Source organism: Hippocampus bargibanti, linkage group LG07, assembly GCF_051943395.1.
Source record: "Hippocampus bargibanti isolate YZ-2025 linkage group LG07, ASM5194339v1, whole genome shotgun sequence".
Taxonomy (NCBI): domain Eukaryota; kingdom Metazoa; phylum Chordata; class Actinopteri; order Syngnathiformes; family Syngnathidae; genus Hippocampus; species Hippocampus bargibanti.
Genome location: NC_142740.1, coordinates 14,325,909 through 14,342,654, shown reverse-complemented (window position 1 = coordinate 14,342,654; position 16,746 = coordinate 14,325,909). Strand labels below are relative to the sequence as shown.

General features: G+C 44.4%; 1 protein-coding gene across 1 annotated transcript in view; it reads left to right on the top strand.

Moving 5' to 3' along the window:
• Positions 1-16,746, top strand: part of tle2b (TLE family member 2, transcriptional corepressor b) — an 87,227-nt gene that overhangs the window by 65,988 nt on the left and 4,493 nt on the right. Inside the window, exons 9-16 of the mRNA XM_089000432.1 lie at positions 3,629-3,769; positions 4,612-4,665; positions 10,714-10,881; positions 11,073-11,223; positions 12,087-12,256; positions 14,911-14,987; positions 15,210-15,459; positions 16,283-16,530. Coding sequence (XP_088856558.1) covers positions 3,629-3,769; positions 4,612-4,665; positions 10,714-10,881; positions 11,073-11,223; positions 12,087-12,256; positions 14,911-14,987; positions 15,210-15,459; positions 16,283-16,530 — 1,259 coding nt within the window. The remainder of the gene's footprint in view (positions 1-3,628; positions 3,770-4,611; positions 4,666-10,713; positions 10,882-11,072; positions 11,224-12,086; positions 12,257-14,910; positions 14,988-15,209; positions 15,460-16,282; positions 16,531-16,746) is intronic.

Sequence of the window (16,746 nt, the reverse complement as noted above, 5' to 3'; positions counted from 1 at the left end):
ACGACGCTGACCCAATGCACAACATACATTTTATTTTAGTTTTAACCCTTTAGGGGACAGCGGTAACTACAGTGGACACTTTATCGTGTTATCAAATTACAGGATGCATGACAGGGATGAGAAGGGAGAAATGAATCACTGCATTATAATTTACACTACATATAGCAACAGAATACTTCAGTAGAATGTAAAGAATTAAACAGATTCTTCTTTTCCTTACGGCTTTTCCCTTCATTGGTCGCCACAGCGAATCAGTGTCCTCCATCTTCAGAGATTTGATTCACACATTTGTTTTGGCCAAGCTTTTGTCGGATGCCCTTCCTGACACAACCCTCTGTATTTATCCAGGCTTGGCACTGGCACAATAAGGCACTGGCTTGTGTCCCCTTGTGGCTATCGAACAAGTGACTCTATGAACTTAATAAAGATGAAGATGCTCAGTAAAAAGCTCCCAAACACAAAATGGTCATCGGCACAGCCGCATTCAAACAAAGCAAAACAATACAGCTAATACAGTACATTTTTAATTCATAGCACAATCTTTTGGTTTTATGTGACTTGGCCACAAGGAGGCAGTATATACCAATCATGCAGATAGAAAAATGAAAGTGTCCCAACTTCTGTTAAGTGACTTTCCGTTCAATAATATCGATCATTTTTAGAGGATAAAGAATATATGCCTACAAGTATTGTACTATTGTTTTGTCTATGCGGGTATATGTGCATCGTTTTTTCACTTGTGTTTGCTGCCACCATCCCGTGCTTGGGTATCAAAAATTAGTCAAAGTAAAATAAATAAATAAATAAACACCTAAATACATAAATAAATTAAACAAATAAATACATAGCTATAAATGGATAAATAAATACATAAATAAATAGATAAATCAATAAATTGCAAATTTAAATAGATAAATCTGTCACGGTTTTGCGAGGTGGTGATGGCGGGTTCGGATCCCAAAAAGCAGGCAGGAGGGAGCAGGAGGTTGTTTGACAAATTGTATTAAAATAAAGTCAGCAGGAACAAAATGTAAAACATCAAAATGATCTGAATGGAAAAAATACAAAGTAGCAACAGAAAACCAAGTGTAAAAGTCCGCCAAGGTTAAACAAACCCGTACACAATGCATGCTGCAACCAAGCAGCAAACAAACAGTGAATCGGCCCTGGATGATCGTGCCAGGTGTCATTTTAAGTGTCATTGATTATAACGACCAGCACCTGCGAGGCTGCCGACAGGGCTGACGTCGCTACCCGCTGTTCGCCAATCTGATCGGGACGACCAGCACCTGTGCAGGTGCAGGCGGGGCCGACAGCGCCCCCCGTTGGTCGCCAACCAGATCATGACAGTACCCCCCCTTCAAGGGGCTGCTTCCAGAAGTCCCAACAGTCTCCCAAAAAGGTCCACTCGCCAGGGAACGGTCGGTGGAGAGGGCAACCGCTGCCTCTCCAGCATACGACGGGCGGCGGCCTGATGGGAACGGGACTCGGCCTGGGGTGGACGAAGACGCGGCACGGATCGTCGTGGGCGTGAGTGCGATCCCTCTCGCACGTTCACGCGACGGCGCATGGCTCTGCGTGGACGTCGAACTGCCAGGCGCAGAATGGCACCCCGTACGGCCGTATGGGACCAGGTCTCGGCCGGACGCCGACGTGGGCGTGAACTGCCCGGCTCCGGGGGAACGAGACCAGTCCAGAGCCGCTCCGGGATCCAGCGGTGAGTGGGGTCTCGGACTGACATTGACTCGGACGTTGCACGGCTCGTCGTGGATGAGACTCAATTCGTCATGCACGACGACAGCGTGGCTGGACGTGGGCGTGCAATGCCAGTCACCCAGGGTCACCCTGGACGGCCACCTGGAAGGAGGTCTCGGCCGGACGTTTACGTGGACGTTGCGGCTCGTCGAGTGACGCGATTCAAACGCGACGAGGCTTTCGCTAACGTGGACGTAGCATTGCCAGGCACAGGGTGGAAATGAGACGGGTCCGATGTACCTGCGGGATCCGATGGTGGGCCGATTCATTCTGTCACGGTTTTGCGAGGTGGTGATGGCGGGTTCGGATCCCAAAAAGCAGGCAGGAGGGAGCAGGAGGTTGTTTGACAAATTGTATTAAAATAAAGTCAGCAGGAACAAAATGTAAAACATCAAAATGATCTGAATGGAAAAAATACAAAGTAGCAACAGAAAACCAAGTGTAAAAGTCCGCCAAGGTTAAACAAACCCGTACACAATGCATGCTGCAACCAAGCAGCAAACAAACAGTGAATCGGCCCTGGATGATCGTGCCAGGTGTCATTTTAAGTGTCATTGATTATAACGACCAGCACCTGCGAGGCTGCCGACAGGGCTGACGTCGCTACCCGCTGTTCGCCAATCTGATCGGGACGACCAGCACCTGTGCAGGTGCAGGCGGGGCCGACAGCGCCCCCCGTTGGTCGCCAACCAGATCATGACAAAATCAATAAATTGCAAATTTCCCCATTGTGGGACGAATAAAGGTATTCTGATTCTGATTCTGATTCTGATTCTGATAAATAGAAATACACAAATACATACATACATACATACACACATACATACACACACACGCACACACGCATACACACACATGTACACACACACATACACACACACACACACACACACATACACGCACACATACACACACACACACACACACACACACAATGTTTCTGCCGCAATGTTCCTTTTATGGATTTGGTTAAAAATCATGTCGTGCTTGCAATGGTGTGTTTATCAGTTTGTAAAATCCCTCAAAAGTTGATGTTGGGCAAAGAAGAGCAAAACTAAATATTTTATACTGTACATCATTTTATGTCAAAACAGGAAAGCCTTCAGCTCTCCTTGAAACAGCTGCAATCTAACTCTGAGCATAAGTTCAATGCTAAATACACCGTGGTGACCGCTCAGGAAACCGAGAATGAGATCAATTAACATTGGAGTTCAACATGGAGGACAGTCGCGCTCCATTGTATTTTTCCTCCTCTCCTCCTTCCTGTCCTCCCGGTGAGCTTCCTTTACTGTGATGCATATCTTCACAGGGGGTGGAGGGGGACAGAGATAGAACCCCTCCCCCAGACCCTCTCACTGAATGAACCCTGGCAGCCCAAACAACCCGACGCTTTGATCGGCTCTTCTGAGTGCTCTATATTGTAAATATGCCTGCGTGGACTCAACGGCCTCATCCTGAGAGTCGTATTTCACACAAGATTTGACTTGTAAAGGCCGGCCGCACAACTTGAAGGGACTCCAAAAAGCTATCTCTTTGCGATCTTTTTGCTATCTATTAGCTATCTGGCCGGCTGGCTAGCTGGCTATCTAGCTTGCTATCTATTCTCTATCCATTAGTTATCTATTAGCTAGCTAGCTTTCCATTTATTTGAGTTACTTCTGTGTTGAGTGAACGCTGCCGCGTGTGGCCGCTGCTGCTCACACACAGAAAACCTATCCTGTGACTGAAAAGTGACCTTGAGAGTTTTGAAAGGCACTTATAAATTAAATGTATTATTATTATTAAAAAAGGGAAAAAAAGGCCAAGGACTTGTTAGGTTTGAACTGATTTTGGACAAGCACCTTCCATTTCATCTCGTTATCTCCCACTCCAGAGCAAGTCTGAGTCGTCAACAGACAGCCAGCCCCCGGAAGAGCGTCAGGGGCCATCGGGCGGCTACGCCTCCTCTCAGGGGGGAGCGGAGGCCAAGAGGAGACGCTGCGACGACAAAGAAGCCCTCGCGCCGCACTCATATGTACGTATTTATTTTCCTGGCTGCAGAATTCACCCTTGCATTGATGATGATGAGATGATGATGAGATGATGATGTCACTCGTCGCCGATGGCAATGAGGACTCTCAGGCCCCTCGATGGTATCAAAGCTGTGTTGCCATGGTAACTAAGTGCCATCATTCTCGCCCCAGAAAATAAGGACAGAAACGGAAAGAGAGAGAGAAGAAGATGTCTTTTGGAAAGTAGACCAAAACGTAAAAAAATGGGGGGCTAGTGGAGAAAGAGAAACTTGTGTGTGCGCGCAATCGATAGAGTGCTTGTGTGACAGCAGATGTTTGGTGCACAGTTTCTCCGTGACCGAGTGGTGGACTGACAATAGAGACAAGCAAAGTGTGGACAGAGATATTGACATTATCGATCGGAATGCGTGCGTGTGTGTGCGTGCGTGTGTTTGTGTGTGTGTGTGTGCGCGTGTGTGTGTGTGTGTGTGTGTGTGTGTGTGTGTGTGTGTGTGTGTGTGTGTGTGTGTGTATGTGTGCGTCTGTGTGTGTAGAGCAGGGGTGTCCAAAGTCGGTCCTCGAGGGCCGCTGTCCTGCCTGTTTTCCAGCTCTCCCAGGAGCAACACACCTGATTCAAATGATCAGCTCATCAGCCAGCTCTGAAGCAGCATCAAAATGGTCCTGATGATTTGAATCAGGTGCGTTGCTCCTGGGAGAGCTGAAAAACAGGCAGGACGGCGGCCCTCGAGGACCGACTTTGGACACCCCTGGTGTAGAGCTTTCTGTTAACGTAGAAGTCTCTTGTGTGTCTATAGGGAAAACTAATAGCAAATATTGGTTCTTGTTTTTTGTTTTTTGCTTGCAGGACAGCGACGGAGACAAAAGCGAGGACAATCTGGTCGTTGATGTATCCAATGAGGTTAGTTACATGTCTCTTTATTTACCAAATTTTAGTGAGCCAAGCCATGCATTTTACACCTTGAAGAAGAAAAATAGTCATTTTATTAACTTGTACACTGCCATTCACAAATTCATTTGGGGAATTGAAAATACAGTAAAGTCTCGCTATATCGATATTCTTGGGAGTCGGAAAAAATATTGATATAACCGGACTATTGATATATCCGATCCTGCGGCATGTAATTTTTCTCCTTGCGTTCATAGAAATAGTATCGTAATAAGCAGTACTATCGATATAACCGATATCGATATAACGAGACTTTACTGTATAATGTAGAGCGACATTCCCGAATTTGTTCGGGTTTTGGTTTTTCTTGCTGGAGTGCCAATAAAGCACTGGCCAGACCTTTTGGCAATGTTTTTCCCTTCCACGAGGGGGCAGCATTTCCATTTTCTTCCATTTTTTCCCCCATGTTTTTTCCATGCGCTTTGTTCCAGCTTCAGCTGTTGTTAAAGCCCGATCTTCTTCTTTTCCTTTTGGCTTTTCCCTTCAAGGGGTCGCCACAGCAAATTGGTGTCCTCCATCTTCAGAGGTTTGATTCGGATGTTTGTTTTGGCCAAGCTTTTAGGTCGGATGCCCTTCTTGACACAACCCTCTGTATTTATCCGGGCTTGGGACCGGCCCAAGACGAAACTGGCTTATGTCCCCTTGTGGCTACAGAACAAGCAACTCTATGAACTTAATAAAGATGAAGATGCTCAGTAAAAGGCTCCCAAACACAAAATGTTCATCGGCACAGCAACATTCAAAAAAGCATTTTTAGAAAATGGTGATAAAGCCCTATATAAACCAATATGTATGTATTGCATTGTATTTTGGACAGATGCCCTCGTTTCAAGCTCAGATGACTCCAGACCCATGTAATATGGATATTAACTCTTTTGTTTCTGATGAATGAAGAGAGTCAAAGGTTTGTTACGCTGCACTGCATTGAATGTCCTAAAAGTCAATCTTCTGTGGGTCCTGGAATTCGAATGACAATGACAAAAACCTTGGCACTGGCGTGAACTCATTTTTGCGCATTGTCTGGCAGTGAATGAGTTAAAAAAAACAGCACTTAGCGCTCGCCTGACTTTGTTCGAGCAGACCTAACAATAATTCTGGAAATATTTGGTGATGGCATGACAAATAAGCTTGCTTAGGCTGTAATTGAATTCATCAGTTGTATTCCTCATTTATCCTGATTGGTGTTTTTTTTTTTCATAACGGGAATAGATTTCTGACGCTGCTAATTAATTCCATCATGGCTTCATGTGGCGCAAATGACATTTGTTGTTCCGTGAAATTACAAGTGCGATTCTTTGTGAAAAAAAGTGTTTATTTGAATGCTAGCTTCATATTTGATCTTTTACGTGATCATCTCGGCTTTGCGTTTGCGTGTGTGTGTGTGTGTGTGTGTGTGTGTGTGTGTGTGTGTGTGTGTGTGTGTGTGTGTGTGTGTGTGTGTGTGTGTGTGTGTGTGTGTGTGTGTGTGTGTGTGTGTGTGCGTGTGTGCGTGTGTGCGCGCGTGTGTGTGTGTGCGCGTGTGTGCGTTTGTGTGTGTGCGTGTGCGTGTGCGTACTGCACATTGAGCGTCCCGGTGCATTTTCCTTGGGAGCTCCTCTGTAAGGCTGTTATCAACAAGGCCAGTGTTTGCCTTGTGGACCACATACGTGCTATTCTTCATCCCTTTTTTATGTGCACGCCAGGATTCCTTTTGAAATGACTACCATTTCCTCTTTCTAAGTCACCCTTTCGGGAGACTTACAAATGTATAAAATAAATAGATAAAACACAACAATTTTTTGGGGAGGGGAAAAAATATGTGTCTCTAATTAGCTTAAAATGGCAAAGCTAAAAAAAGTTCAATTGAAGAAGCAATTTTTGCTCCCGGATTAGTCTTAACCCTTATTTTTTTTTTTCTTTGTATTTCTTCACCAAATGGTGCTTCCTCTTCCCCCATATAAACACTGCAGCAGAATTCTAACTTTTTACTGCTTTCCACTGCAATGCCATATTATTATTTTTTTTGTCATTGTCACTCGAATTCCAGGACCGGCAGAATATTGAGTTTTGGGCCTACATCCACTTTCAATGTAGCGCAAGAAACCTTAGACTTTATTCTTTCATCAAAAAAAAAAAAGTTAATTCCTAAATTACATGGGTTTGGAGTCAGATGAGCTTGAAATGAGGGCGACTGTCCAAAATACAATGCAATAAATACATATTGGTGAACAACAGCTGAAGCTGGAACAAAGCGCTCACATGGGAAAAAGGGGAAATGCAGTCTCCTTGTGGAAGGAAAAAACATTGCCGGATAAAGCACTGGCCAGACGCCAGTGCTTTATCGGCACCCAAGCATGAAAAAAAAACAAAACCCAAACAAATTCGGGAATGGCGCTCTATGTCATATTTTCAATTCTCTAATAAATTTGTGAATGGCAGTGAATGAGTTAAAATACATGCATGTCTGTGTTATATTATTTCTTATAATCATATGAACGAGGACTTTACCAATTACGTACTTTTTCCCCCCGTAGATCAAAGTGCAAGTTCTTACATTTGAATAAAAACTGTCACGTTTTGCGAGGTGGTGATGGCGGGTTCGGATCCCAAAAAGCAGGCAGGAGGGAGCAGGAGGTTGTTTGACAAATTGTATGAAAATAAAGGTCAGCAGTAACAAAATGTAAAACATCAAAATGATCTGAATGGAAAAAATACAAAGTAGCAAAAGAAAACCAAGTGTAAAAGTCCGCCAAGGTTAAACAAACACGTACACAATGCATGCTGCAACCAAGCAGCAAACAAACAATGAATCGGCACCGGATGATCGTGCCAGGTGTCCTTTTAAGTGTCATTGATTATAACGACCAGCACCTGCGAGGCTGCCGGCAGGGCTGACGTCGCTACCCGCTGGTCGCCAATCTGATCGGGACGACCAGCACCTGTGCAGGTGCAGGCGGGGCCGACAGCGCCCCCCGTTGGTCGCCAACCAGATCATGACAGTACCCCCCCTTCAAGGGGCTGCTTCCAGAAGTCCCAACAGTCTCCCAAAAGTTCCACTCGCCAGGGAACGGTCGGTGGAGAGGGCAACCGCTGCCTCTCCAGCACACGACGGGCGGCGGCCTGATGGGAACGGGACTCGGCCTGGGGTGGACGAAGACGCGGCACGAATCGTCGTGGGCGTGAGTGCGATCCCTCTCGCACGTTCACGCGACGGCGCATGGCTCTGCGTGGACGTCGAACTGCCAGGCGCAGAATGGCACCCCGTACGGCCGTATGGGACCAGGTCTCGGCCGGACGCCGACGTGGGCGTGAACTGCCCGGCTCCGGGGGAACGAGACCAGTCCAGAGCCGCTCCGGGATCCAGCGGTGAGTGGGGTCTCGGACTGACGTTGACGCGGACGTTGCACGGCTCGTCGTGGATGAGACTCAATTCGTCATGCACGACGACAGCGTGGCTGGACGTGGGCGTGCAATGCCAGTCACCCAGTGTCACCCTGGACGGCCACCTGGAAGGAGGTCTCGGCCGGACGTTTACGTGGACGTTGCGGCTCGTCGAGTGACGCAATTCAAACGCGACGATGCTTGCGCTAACGTGGACGTAGCATTGCCAGGCACAGGGTGGAAATGAGACGGGTCCGATGTACCTGCGGGATCCGATGGTTGGCCGATTCATTGTTTGTTTGCTGCTTGTTTGCTGCATGCATCGTGTACGTGTTTGTTTAACCTTGGCGGACTTTTACACTTGGTTTTCTTTTGCTACTTTGTATTTTTTCCATTCAGATCATTTTGATGTTTTACATTTTGTTACTGCTGACCTTTATTTTAATACAATTTGTCAAACAACCTCCTGCTCCCTCCTGCCTGCTTTTTGGGATCCGAACCCGCCATCACCACCTCGCAAACCGTGACAAAAACATGGTGTCGGAACATTTCATAATGACGAGTACAAGTGCACAGCATCAGCACCGTTACCAAATTTGGGTCTCCTTTGTTGGCGAGGCACCATGAAGTGATACCTCCTTGTGACTTGAGTGAAAAGTTATTTTATTAAAAACGCACACGCACACACACACACACACACACACACACACACACACACACACACACACACGCGCATGCATCGTGCGTGCAAATGTGGCAAATTTCACTCCACAGACATAAAATCACCCCCCCCCCCTCCGTGACCCTTTTGCCCCATTCCCTCATCTTTTGGTCATCTGCATCTTTTCTTGCTTTCCCCCCTTTGTCATAACAATCTGTGTCATCCAAATAATCCTTAAAACACATACTCGAGTGAGCAAAATGTTTTTTTCTGGTTTGTTCTTCTTTTTTATTTGACTCAATGAAGCGCAAGTGCTCCCTTGTCGGCATCCGGCACGGAAGCAGACAATTGTGCGTAATAACAGGGAGTGGAAGTCTCTGCTCTGCGCTGTGGGTGTGTGCGTGCGCAACGTAATTGCTGACCCGGTGAGAAGTGCTAAGTCAAGTACGAGGCGGTCTACAGGAACCAGTAGGATTTTCAACTAAAATGATGAACGCTTCCTGGAATAGCCATCATCATCATCATCATCATCATCTCATGTAGACACGAGGATGATATATACTGTCACCTAAAATCTGAGTTTTGTCATTGTGGTGTTAACTTGTACTTTATTGATTTATTGATTTCATCCATTCCATTATCCGTACTGCTTAATCCTCATTAGGGTCGCGGGGGGTGCTGGAGCCTATCCCATCCGTCTTCGGGCACTAGGCAGGGGACACCCTGAATAGGTTATCAGCCAATCGCAGAGCAAACAACCATCCGCACTCACACTCATACCTCAGGACAATTTAGAGTAATCAATCAGCCTGCCATGAATAGTTTTGGAACATGGGAGGAAACCGGAGGACCCGGAGAAAACCCACGTGGGCCCGGGGAAAACATACAAACTCCACACAGGGACTTGAACTCGTGACCTCTGCACTGTGTAGCCAACATGCTAACCACTCGACGAACAGGCCGCTCATAGTTGTCTGTCTGTCTGTTAGTCCGTCCGTCCATCGATCCATCCGTCTATTGATCTATCGTCGATTGATCTATATCTATCATTTATTTTTTATTTATTTGTTTATCCATTAATGTATTAGCTGATCGGTTTACTTATATACTTTATTATTTATTTGTGCTTGTTCATCATTTGTCTGTGTGTTTTTTATTTGTTTATCCATTTGTTTATTTATCAACTTTTATTTGTTTATTTATTTGCTTTTTCGAAACTGGTTTTCACATTTTTAATGTAGGTATTGAAATCGAGCCCGATGGTCCACCATGTTCATGCCAAAAGTATCATAAAAAACACTCGAAATAAAAACAAATGTTGATGTAGATTATTATTATTTGTGTACAATAAGGTTAAAGGACAACCGACGTCTCCGGACATGTTGTGTCCATAATTTGTAAAATGGTTTCAAATAACTTCTACTGAGCGTATTTTACAAAGATTACACCGCATATAGCTATATTTTACGTTTTAAGACTCGCGATGAATATTCCAGTCTTGTTTTTTAGTTGGTGACGAGTCCGTACGTGATGTCACTGAAGGAACGCCCCTGACCGAAAAAAAAAGGACACATTGTAGAATAAATTCATTAATCGATTGCAAACATGTATGCTTTCCTCTTCAGAACGATTTGAATCATATTCATAACTGGATGTGTAACAAGAAAGCATATTCTCCGAATCAGAAGCCATTGTTTTGATTCTCCAGCAATGCAAGACGTCTTGGCGTCACGTCACGAACTGGGGGCGGGACTTTCTGAAAATGCCCAATTCGCAGCTCAATTTTTTTGCAGATTTTGGACAAGTCATTTTTATTGGTGTTTTGCATTTGACTAAAAATATCATACTGCGTGTTTTGGGTATTTTAGATGCTATAGAACGTTTTTCGGGTGTCAGTTAAAAAACAAAAAAATGACATCGGTTGTCCATTAAATATTTGTTTGTATCCGTAATTCAATCTTTCTACTGTTCTGATTCAGGAGCCCAACTCCCCTGGAGGCAATCTGCCTCATTCTCCCCGTGGGAACGGTTTGGACCGGGGACCCGCCTCAAAGAAAGAGCTACCGGGATCTTCGGGCCCTACAGAGGCCCCCCATACCCCGAACCCATGTAGTCCCACTCCGGGGAAGGCAAAGGACCCTACACAGGCAAGAAACGACATCCTGACCGTGACCCAAACATTTAATAAGTCAAAATAAAACCACACTCTTGTGACACTTAAATATTCAAAACAACCAAAGCGCTGAATGAAATCCTTACCCAAAGGAATCGACCAGATTACATTTTCTTGTAACGTCAGCAAATCGGTGACACTAACATGATATTTTGACCTCCACAGAGGGATAAGTCCCAGTCGCCTTTATCCAAGTCGGGTACCCCGTCCCCATCTCACCGCGAGGCCCTCACTCCGGGAACACCCGGAGCGCCCGGTCCCAGCACTTCCTGCCTACGCCTGGTCAGCAAAGCCGCATCTGCTGCAGATCCACTTGGTGAGACTTCCTTGAATTTTTAATTGCAGCTTGAATTGGGTGTTTTTTTTTGTGCAACTCAATAAATAATAATATGGTGGTAGAGGACGGACGGTATGTTTGAGTTGTACTTACGCTGGGTGCTCGATACAACAGTGTGAGTAGGTCTTATTATGTCTTGTGAATTTGGAATTGTCGGCAGAACAAAGTCAATATGTCAATAATATTATTATTTTGTTTGAATTATTTTTTGAGATGTTATCGATTACTTGTTTTGTGGGTTTGTGCTGCCCTTCAATTATTTTATTATTGGATTATTGGATTACTATATGATTGTATGATTTTATTGTTTTATTATTTTATTTTTGTGTCTTTTTTTTGTGTGCAAAAAATCCCTTTGCACTGGGGTGAAAAAAGGACTGCTGACAGTTACTTTGTTTGCGTCAATCCCTTTTTCGGTTTCTTGGATCTTTTATAAATGAAATTAAAAATATATCATCCCAAACAAAATATATTCAATAATATTAAAATCCTCAATGAGACTACCTGCAGTCCACTTATTCTTATTTTTTTTACACATTTGACATAATTAAAAATGAATATATTGAACCCTTGCTTATTCAAGGTCTTTTGTTTTCTGGTTATTTTGACTAATATGCAAAATCTCGCTTCACAGGAACGTAGTCATTGGTGTTGAGGAAGTCCGGTTAATTTTAAGGGCATTATCAAAAATGACATTTCCAGTGTATGATGTTTTCTGTTTAAAAAACAAACAGGCATTTTGCGTCCTTATCGGCCCCGCTGTCACCGTGCTTGTGTCGTTTGTTGTCTTCCCTCATTTTTCCTCTCCTCTTTTCTCCCCCTTCTCCTCCTCCCTTTGCCAGCACTGCGCAGCCCCATATCTGTGCCCCCAGGTTCCTACCCGGCTCATTTTGGCGTGGTGTCCCACGCAGGGCTCAACGGCGAACTGGCCAGTCCTGGGGGCTTCGGCGGGGCTCTGACTCTCTCGCCCCAAATCAGCGCAGCGGCCAGTGCTTACGCCCGAAGTCCCATGGTGAGACAGATCATTTTTCTTTTCATTTAGAATTTGAATATGTGATGTTAAATTCTTAAAAGTAGAGTAGGGTTTCTTGTTGTTTTTATATTCTCATCTCTATGACAGAATGTTACAACTATAATTATGTCTCTGACAAAAACATAACGGATCTTTCTACACAATTGTAATAATAATAATAATAATAATAATAATAATAATACACTTCATTTTAAAGGACAACCGATGTCACTTTTTTGTTTTTTAACTGACACCAGAAAAACGTTTTATAGCATCTAAAATACCCAAAACATGCAGTATGATATTTTTATTCAAATGCAAAACACCAATAAAAATGACAGTGTCCAAAATCTGCAAAAAAATTGAGCTGCGAATTGGGCATTTTCAGAAAGTCCCGCCCCCAGTTCGTGACGTCACGCCAAGACGTCTTGCATTGCTGGAGAATCAAAACAATGGCTTCAGATTCGGATAATATGCTTTCTTGTTACACATCCAGTTATGAATATGATTCAAATAATTCTGAAGAGGAAAGCATAAATGTTTGCAATGGATGAAATAATTTATTCCGTGTCATTTTGAGGCAAACGATCGGGGGGAATGTCTCACCCAAAAAGAGGCAATAAAATGGCCACCGAGCTGTGAGGAATGAATCAGCCCGTTGATTGCTGATTTATTCCTTCCATGGAGCTTGACTCCCTCTGCTGGCGGCTTTTGGATGTAACACAAGGGTTTCAAAAAAACAGTACAGCAAAATACATTGACGTGATGGAAAGACACTACAATGCGTCTTTTTTACGGTCAGGAGGCGGTCCTTTTCTGACGTCACGTGAGGACTCGACAAGACTTCCTGAATGTTAAGAGCGAGTCTTAAAATGTAAAATATAGCTATATGCGGTGGAATCTTATTAAAATACGCCCAGTAGAAGTCATTTGAAGCCATTTTACAAATTATGGACACAACTTTGCCCGGAGACGTCGGTTGTCCTATAAGCGCCTTTCAAAGCTCTCAAGGAAACTTTACAGTCACAGACAAGCACTCTAATTCAAGGGCGTCAAAGTCAGGTTTTGCCTCAGGCCACATTTTAGTTCCGGTTTCCTCTTGGAGGCCGTTATGAATTTGAGGAAGCCATTAGAATGTTTAATCCCCTCCACATATTACATATAGAGCACACAACAAATTAACTCAGGGACTGCCAGACGATGTGCAAAACTGTGTCCGCTCCATTGCCAGGGTTTTTGTCATTGTCACTCGAATTCCAAGACCCACAGAATATTGAGGTTTAGAACTACATCAACATTCAATACAGTGTTAGAAACCTTGGACTTTATTCTTTCATTCGAAAAAAATGTGTTAATTCCTAAATTATATGTGTCTGGAGTTATATGAGCTTGAAATAAGAGTGGCTGTCCAAAATACAATACATATTGGTTTATATAGTGCAGAGGTCAGGAACCTTTTCGACTAAGAGTGCCATAAAAGACAAATATTTTGAAATGTTTTTCAGTGAGAGCCACAACACACGAACGCACACGCACACACACGCACACAGACGCACGCGGGGCCACTTTTCAACAAAATGTCAGAATGTATTATTTTAAATAACTGTGATAGTACTCACCGTTAACATGAATAGTTTTCCGTTCCTCATGATTGGTAAAAATCCAGCCAAACGATTAGAATGAAATTTAACTTGCCGGGTCCAAAGGCGAAGTGACTGCTAGCTTACCTGCACACGGCTCAATAGCTTCCACACTTGCTATCTGCAACATACTTCTCACAGAAGTATATTGATGCTAACGTTAGCATGGGCTTGTTAAAATGTCACTGACGTTCGACTGTTTCATTGACGGTATTGTTTCATTGCAAATTAGCATCAGAAGCTTTTCTTTCCACAAAGGCGAATCCTCCGGTGCATTCAAGCTGAAGTGTACTCGTCTTTTTTTTTTTTTTTTTACTCGTCGGGCTCATTTAAAGGGGCGTTTACCTGTTGCGACCTAGGTCAGTGTGATCCAATCAAAATTGCGCTTTCCGCCAACTGCAGCACCAAGAGAAAATGAACAGAAAGAAAGCGATATGTATTTAGATTTATCGGCGAGCCATCTGCAATCAGTGCTTTAACAACAGCTGAAGCTGGAACAGGGCGCTAACCTGGAAAAAAGGGAAATGCTGCCCCCTGATGGAAACTAAAAACATTTTCATAGGCCACGGCCAACATTTTATCGGCACCCAAACAAGAAAAAAACAAAACCCAACAAATTCGGGAACGGCGCTCTATGTCAGATTGTCCATTCCTGAATAAACTTGTGAATTGTGGCATTGCATGAGTTAATGAGTATCTTGTCTTCACATTTGAAGTAAAAAAGAATGAGTTATTGTGGTTTACATGGGACAATTTGAAATTTTGGCAAGCATCATCACACTTGACAAGCTTGTTTTGTTTTCCTGGCCCGAATAGAATGATGTGGCGGGCCAGATTTGGCACCTGTGCTGTAGTTCAATGTTTTGTTTTTTTGTTTTTCCATTTTTTGTGTGTTTTTATTTTTTTATATATTTTGTTTGTGGTGTGTGTTTTATGTTTTTTGTGATTTATTTATTTATTTATTTATTTTGATTATTATTATTATTTTTTTTTATCCTGCTACCCACCCACCAGGTGGCTTATGACTCCCGGTCTCACCTGAGGGCTCAAGGCCTGTCGACTTCTCTGCCTGGCTCATCTGGAGGCAAACCGTGAGTTGTTTTGTTGATTTTTTATTTTATTTTTTTACGCACCTACACAGTCATCAAGAGGCGAATCGAAATGATGTCCCCTCTGTCACATTCCGGTAATCATGCAAAACCCCACAGCCTCTCTCATTTTCATTGATGGGTTCATCATTGCGACTGATATTATTGCGATTGCAGTATTTCATAGTCTATCATTTCCCACTGCGTCCGTTTATCCCAGCGCAGGGCTTACTCGTTCCACGTGAGCGCGGACGGTCAGATGCAGCCGGTGCCCTTCCCCCCGGACGCCCTGCTGGGGCCGGGCATCCCTCGCCACGCGCGGCAGATCCACAGCCTGAGCCACGGCGAGGTGGTGTGCGCCGTCACCATCAGCACCTCCACCCGCCACGTCTACACGGGGGGCAAAGGCTGCGTCAAGGTTTGGGACATCAGCCAGCCCGGCAGCAAGAGTCCCATGGCGCAGCTCGACTGCCTGGTCCGTCCCCTCTAGGCGTATTTGCAATACATATTAACTCATTCACTGCCAGACATGTGCAAAAATGTGTCCACGGCAGTGCCAGGGTTTTTGTCATTATCACTCAAATTCCAGTCCAATAGAACATTGAGTTTTAGGACAACATAAACATTCAATGCAGCGTAAGAAACCTTTAGACTTTTTCATTGGAAAAAAAGAGTTAATTCCTAAATGATATGGGTCTGGAGTTATATTAGCTTGAAATGAGGGTGCTGACCAAAAAAACAATGCAATACATAAATATAATAATATTATATTGGTTTCTGATTCTGATTCTGATTCTGATATGGCACTAGTAGTAAGACTACCAGTAAGACTTTAGTTTGCTGACGAAGTTTCTTGGATAAGAAGCGAAACGTCCGACACCTGCAAAGAAGTACAGATGATGGCTGAAGAAACCTTTTCATCGATGGACCACTCCTGTACGACTGAGAGTTTACACAGACGTATTGATGCTAATGTTAACATGGTATTGGTTTATATAGCGCTTGAAGCTGTTAGCAGTTGAAGCTGGAAGAAATCTCTAACGTGGACAAAAGGGAAATGCTGACAGCGGCCTCAGCGCTTTATCGGCACCTACACAAGAAAATACACAAGCTGAACAAATTCGGGAATGGCGCTCTGTCATATTTTCAATTCCCGAATAAATTTGGGAATGGCAGTGACTGAGTTCAGAAATGTCAAGTGATTGCTTAGTTACTGAAAAAAAAGATGGAGCGCGAACTACTATTTGACAGAGAAATTGGATCATGTGATTTTCCACCCCTCCTCGACATTCCTTCAGAACCGCGACAACTATATCCGCTCCTGTAAAATCCTTCCCGACGGGCGCACGCTGATCGTGGGCGGCGAGGCCAGCACGCTGTCCATCTGGGACTTGGCCACGCCCACCCCTCGCATCAAAGCCGAGCTGACGTCCTCGGCGCCCGCCTGCTACGCCTTGGCCATCTCGCCCGACAACAAGGTGTGCTTCTCCTGCTGCAGCGACGGAAACATCGTCGTCTGGGACCTGCACAACCAGACGCTCGTCAGGTAACAAACTTGACCCACAACATTCGAAAGCCTTGGAAGGCTGACACGGACCCAGATTATATTGCACTTTTTTTTCTTTTATAGCTCACAGCTCACAAACTTTTTGCCTCACGAACATTAAATTTGCGAGCATATAATCTTGGCTGGCGGACTAGTTTTCGGCGGATGAACACCAAACCACACGGTCGAACAGCACCACGGTGGCTGGGGGACTAG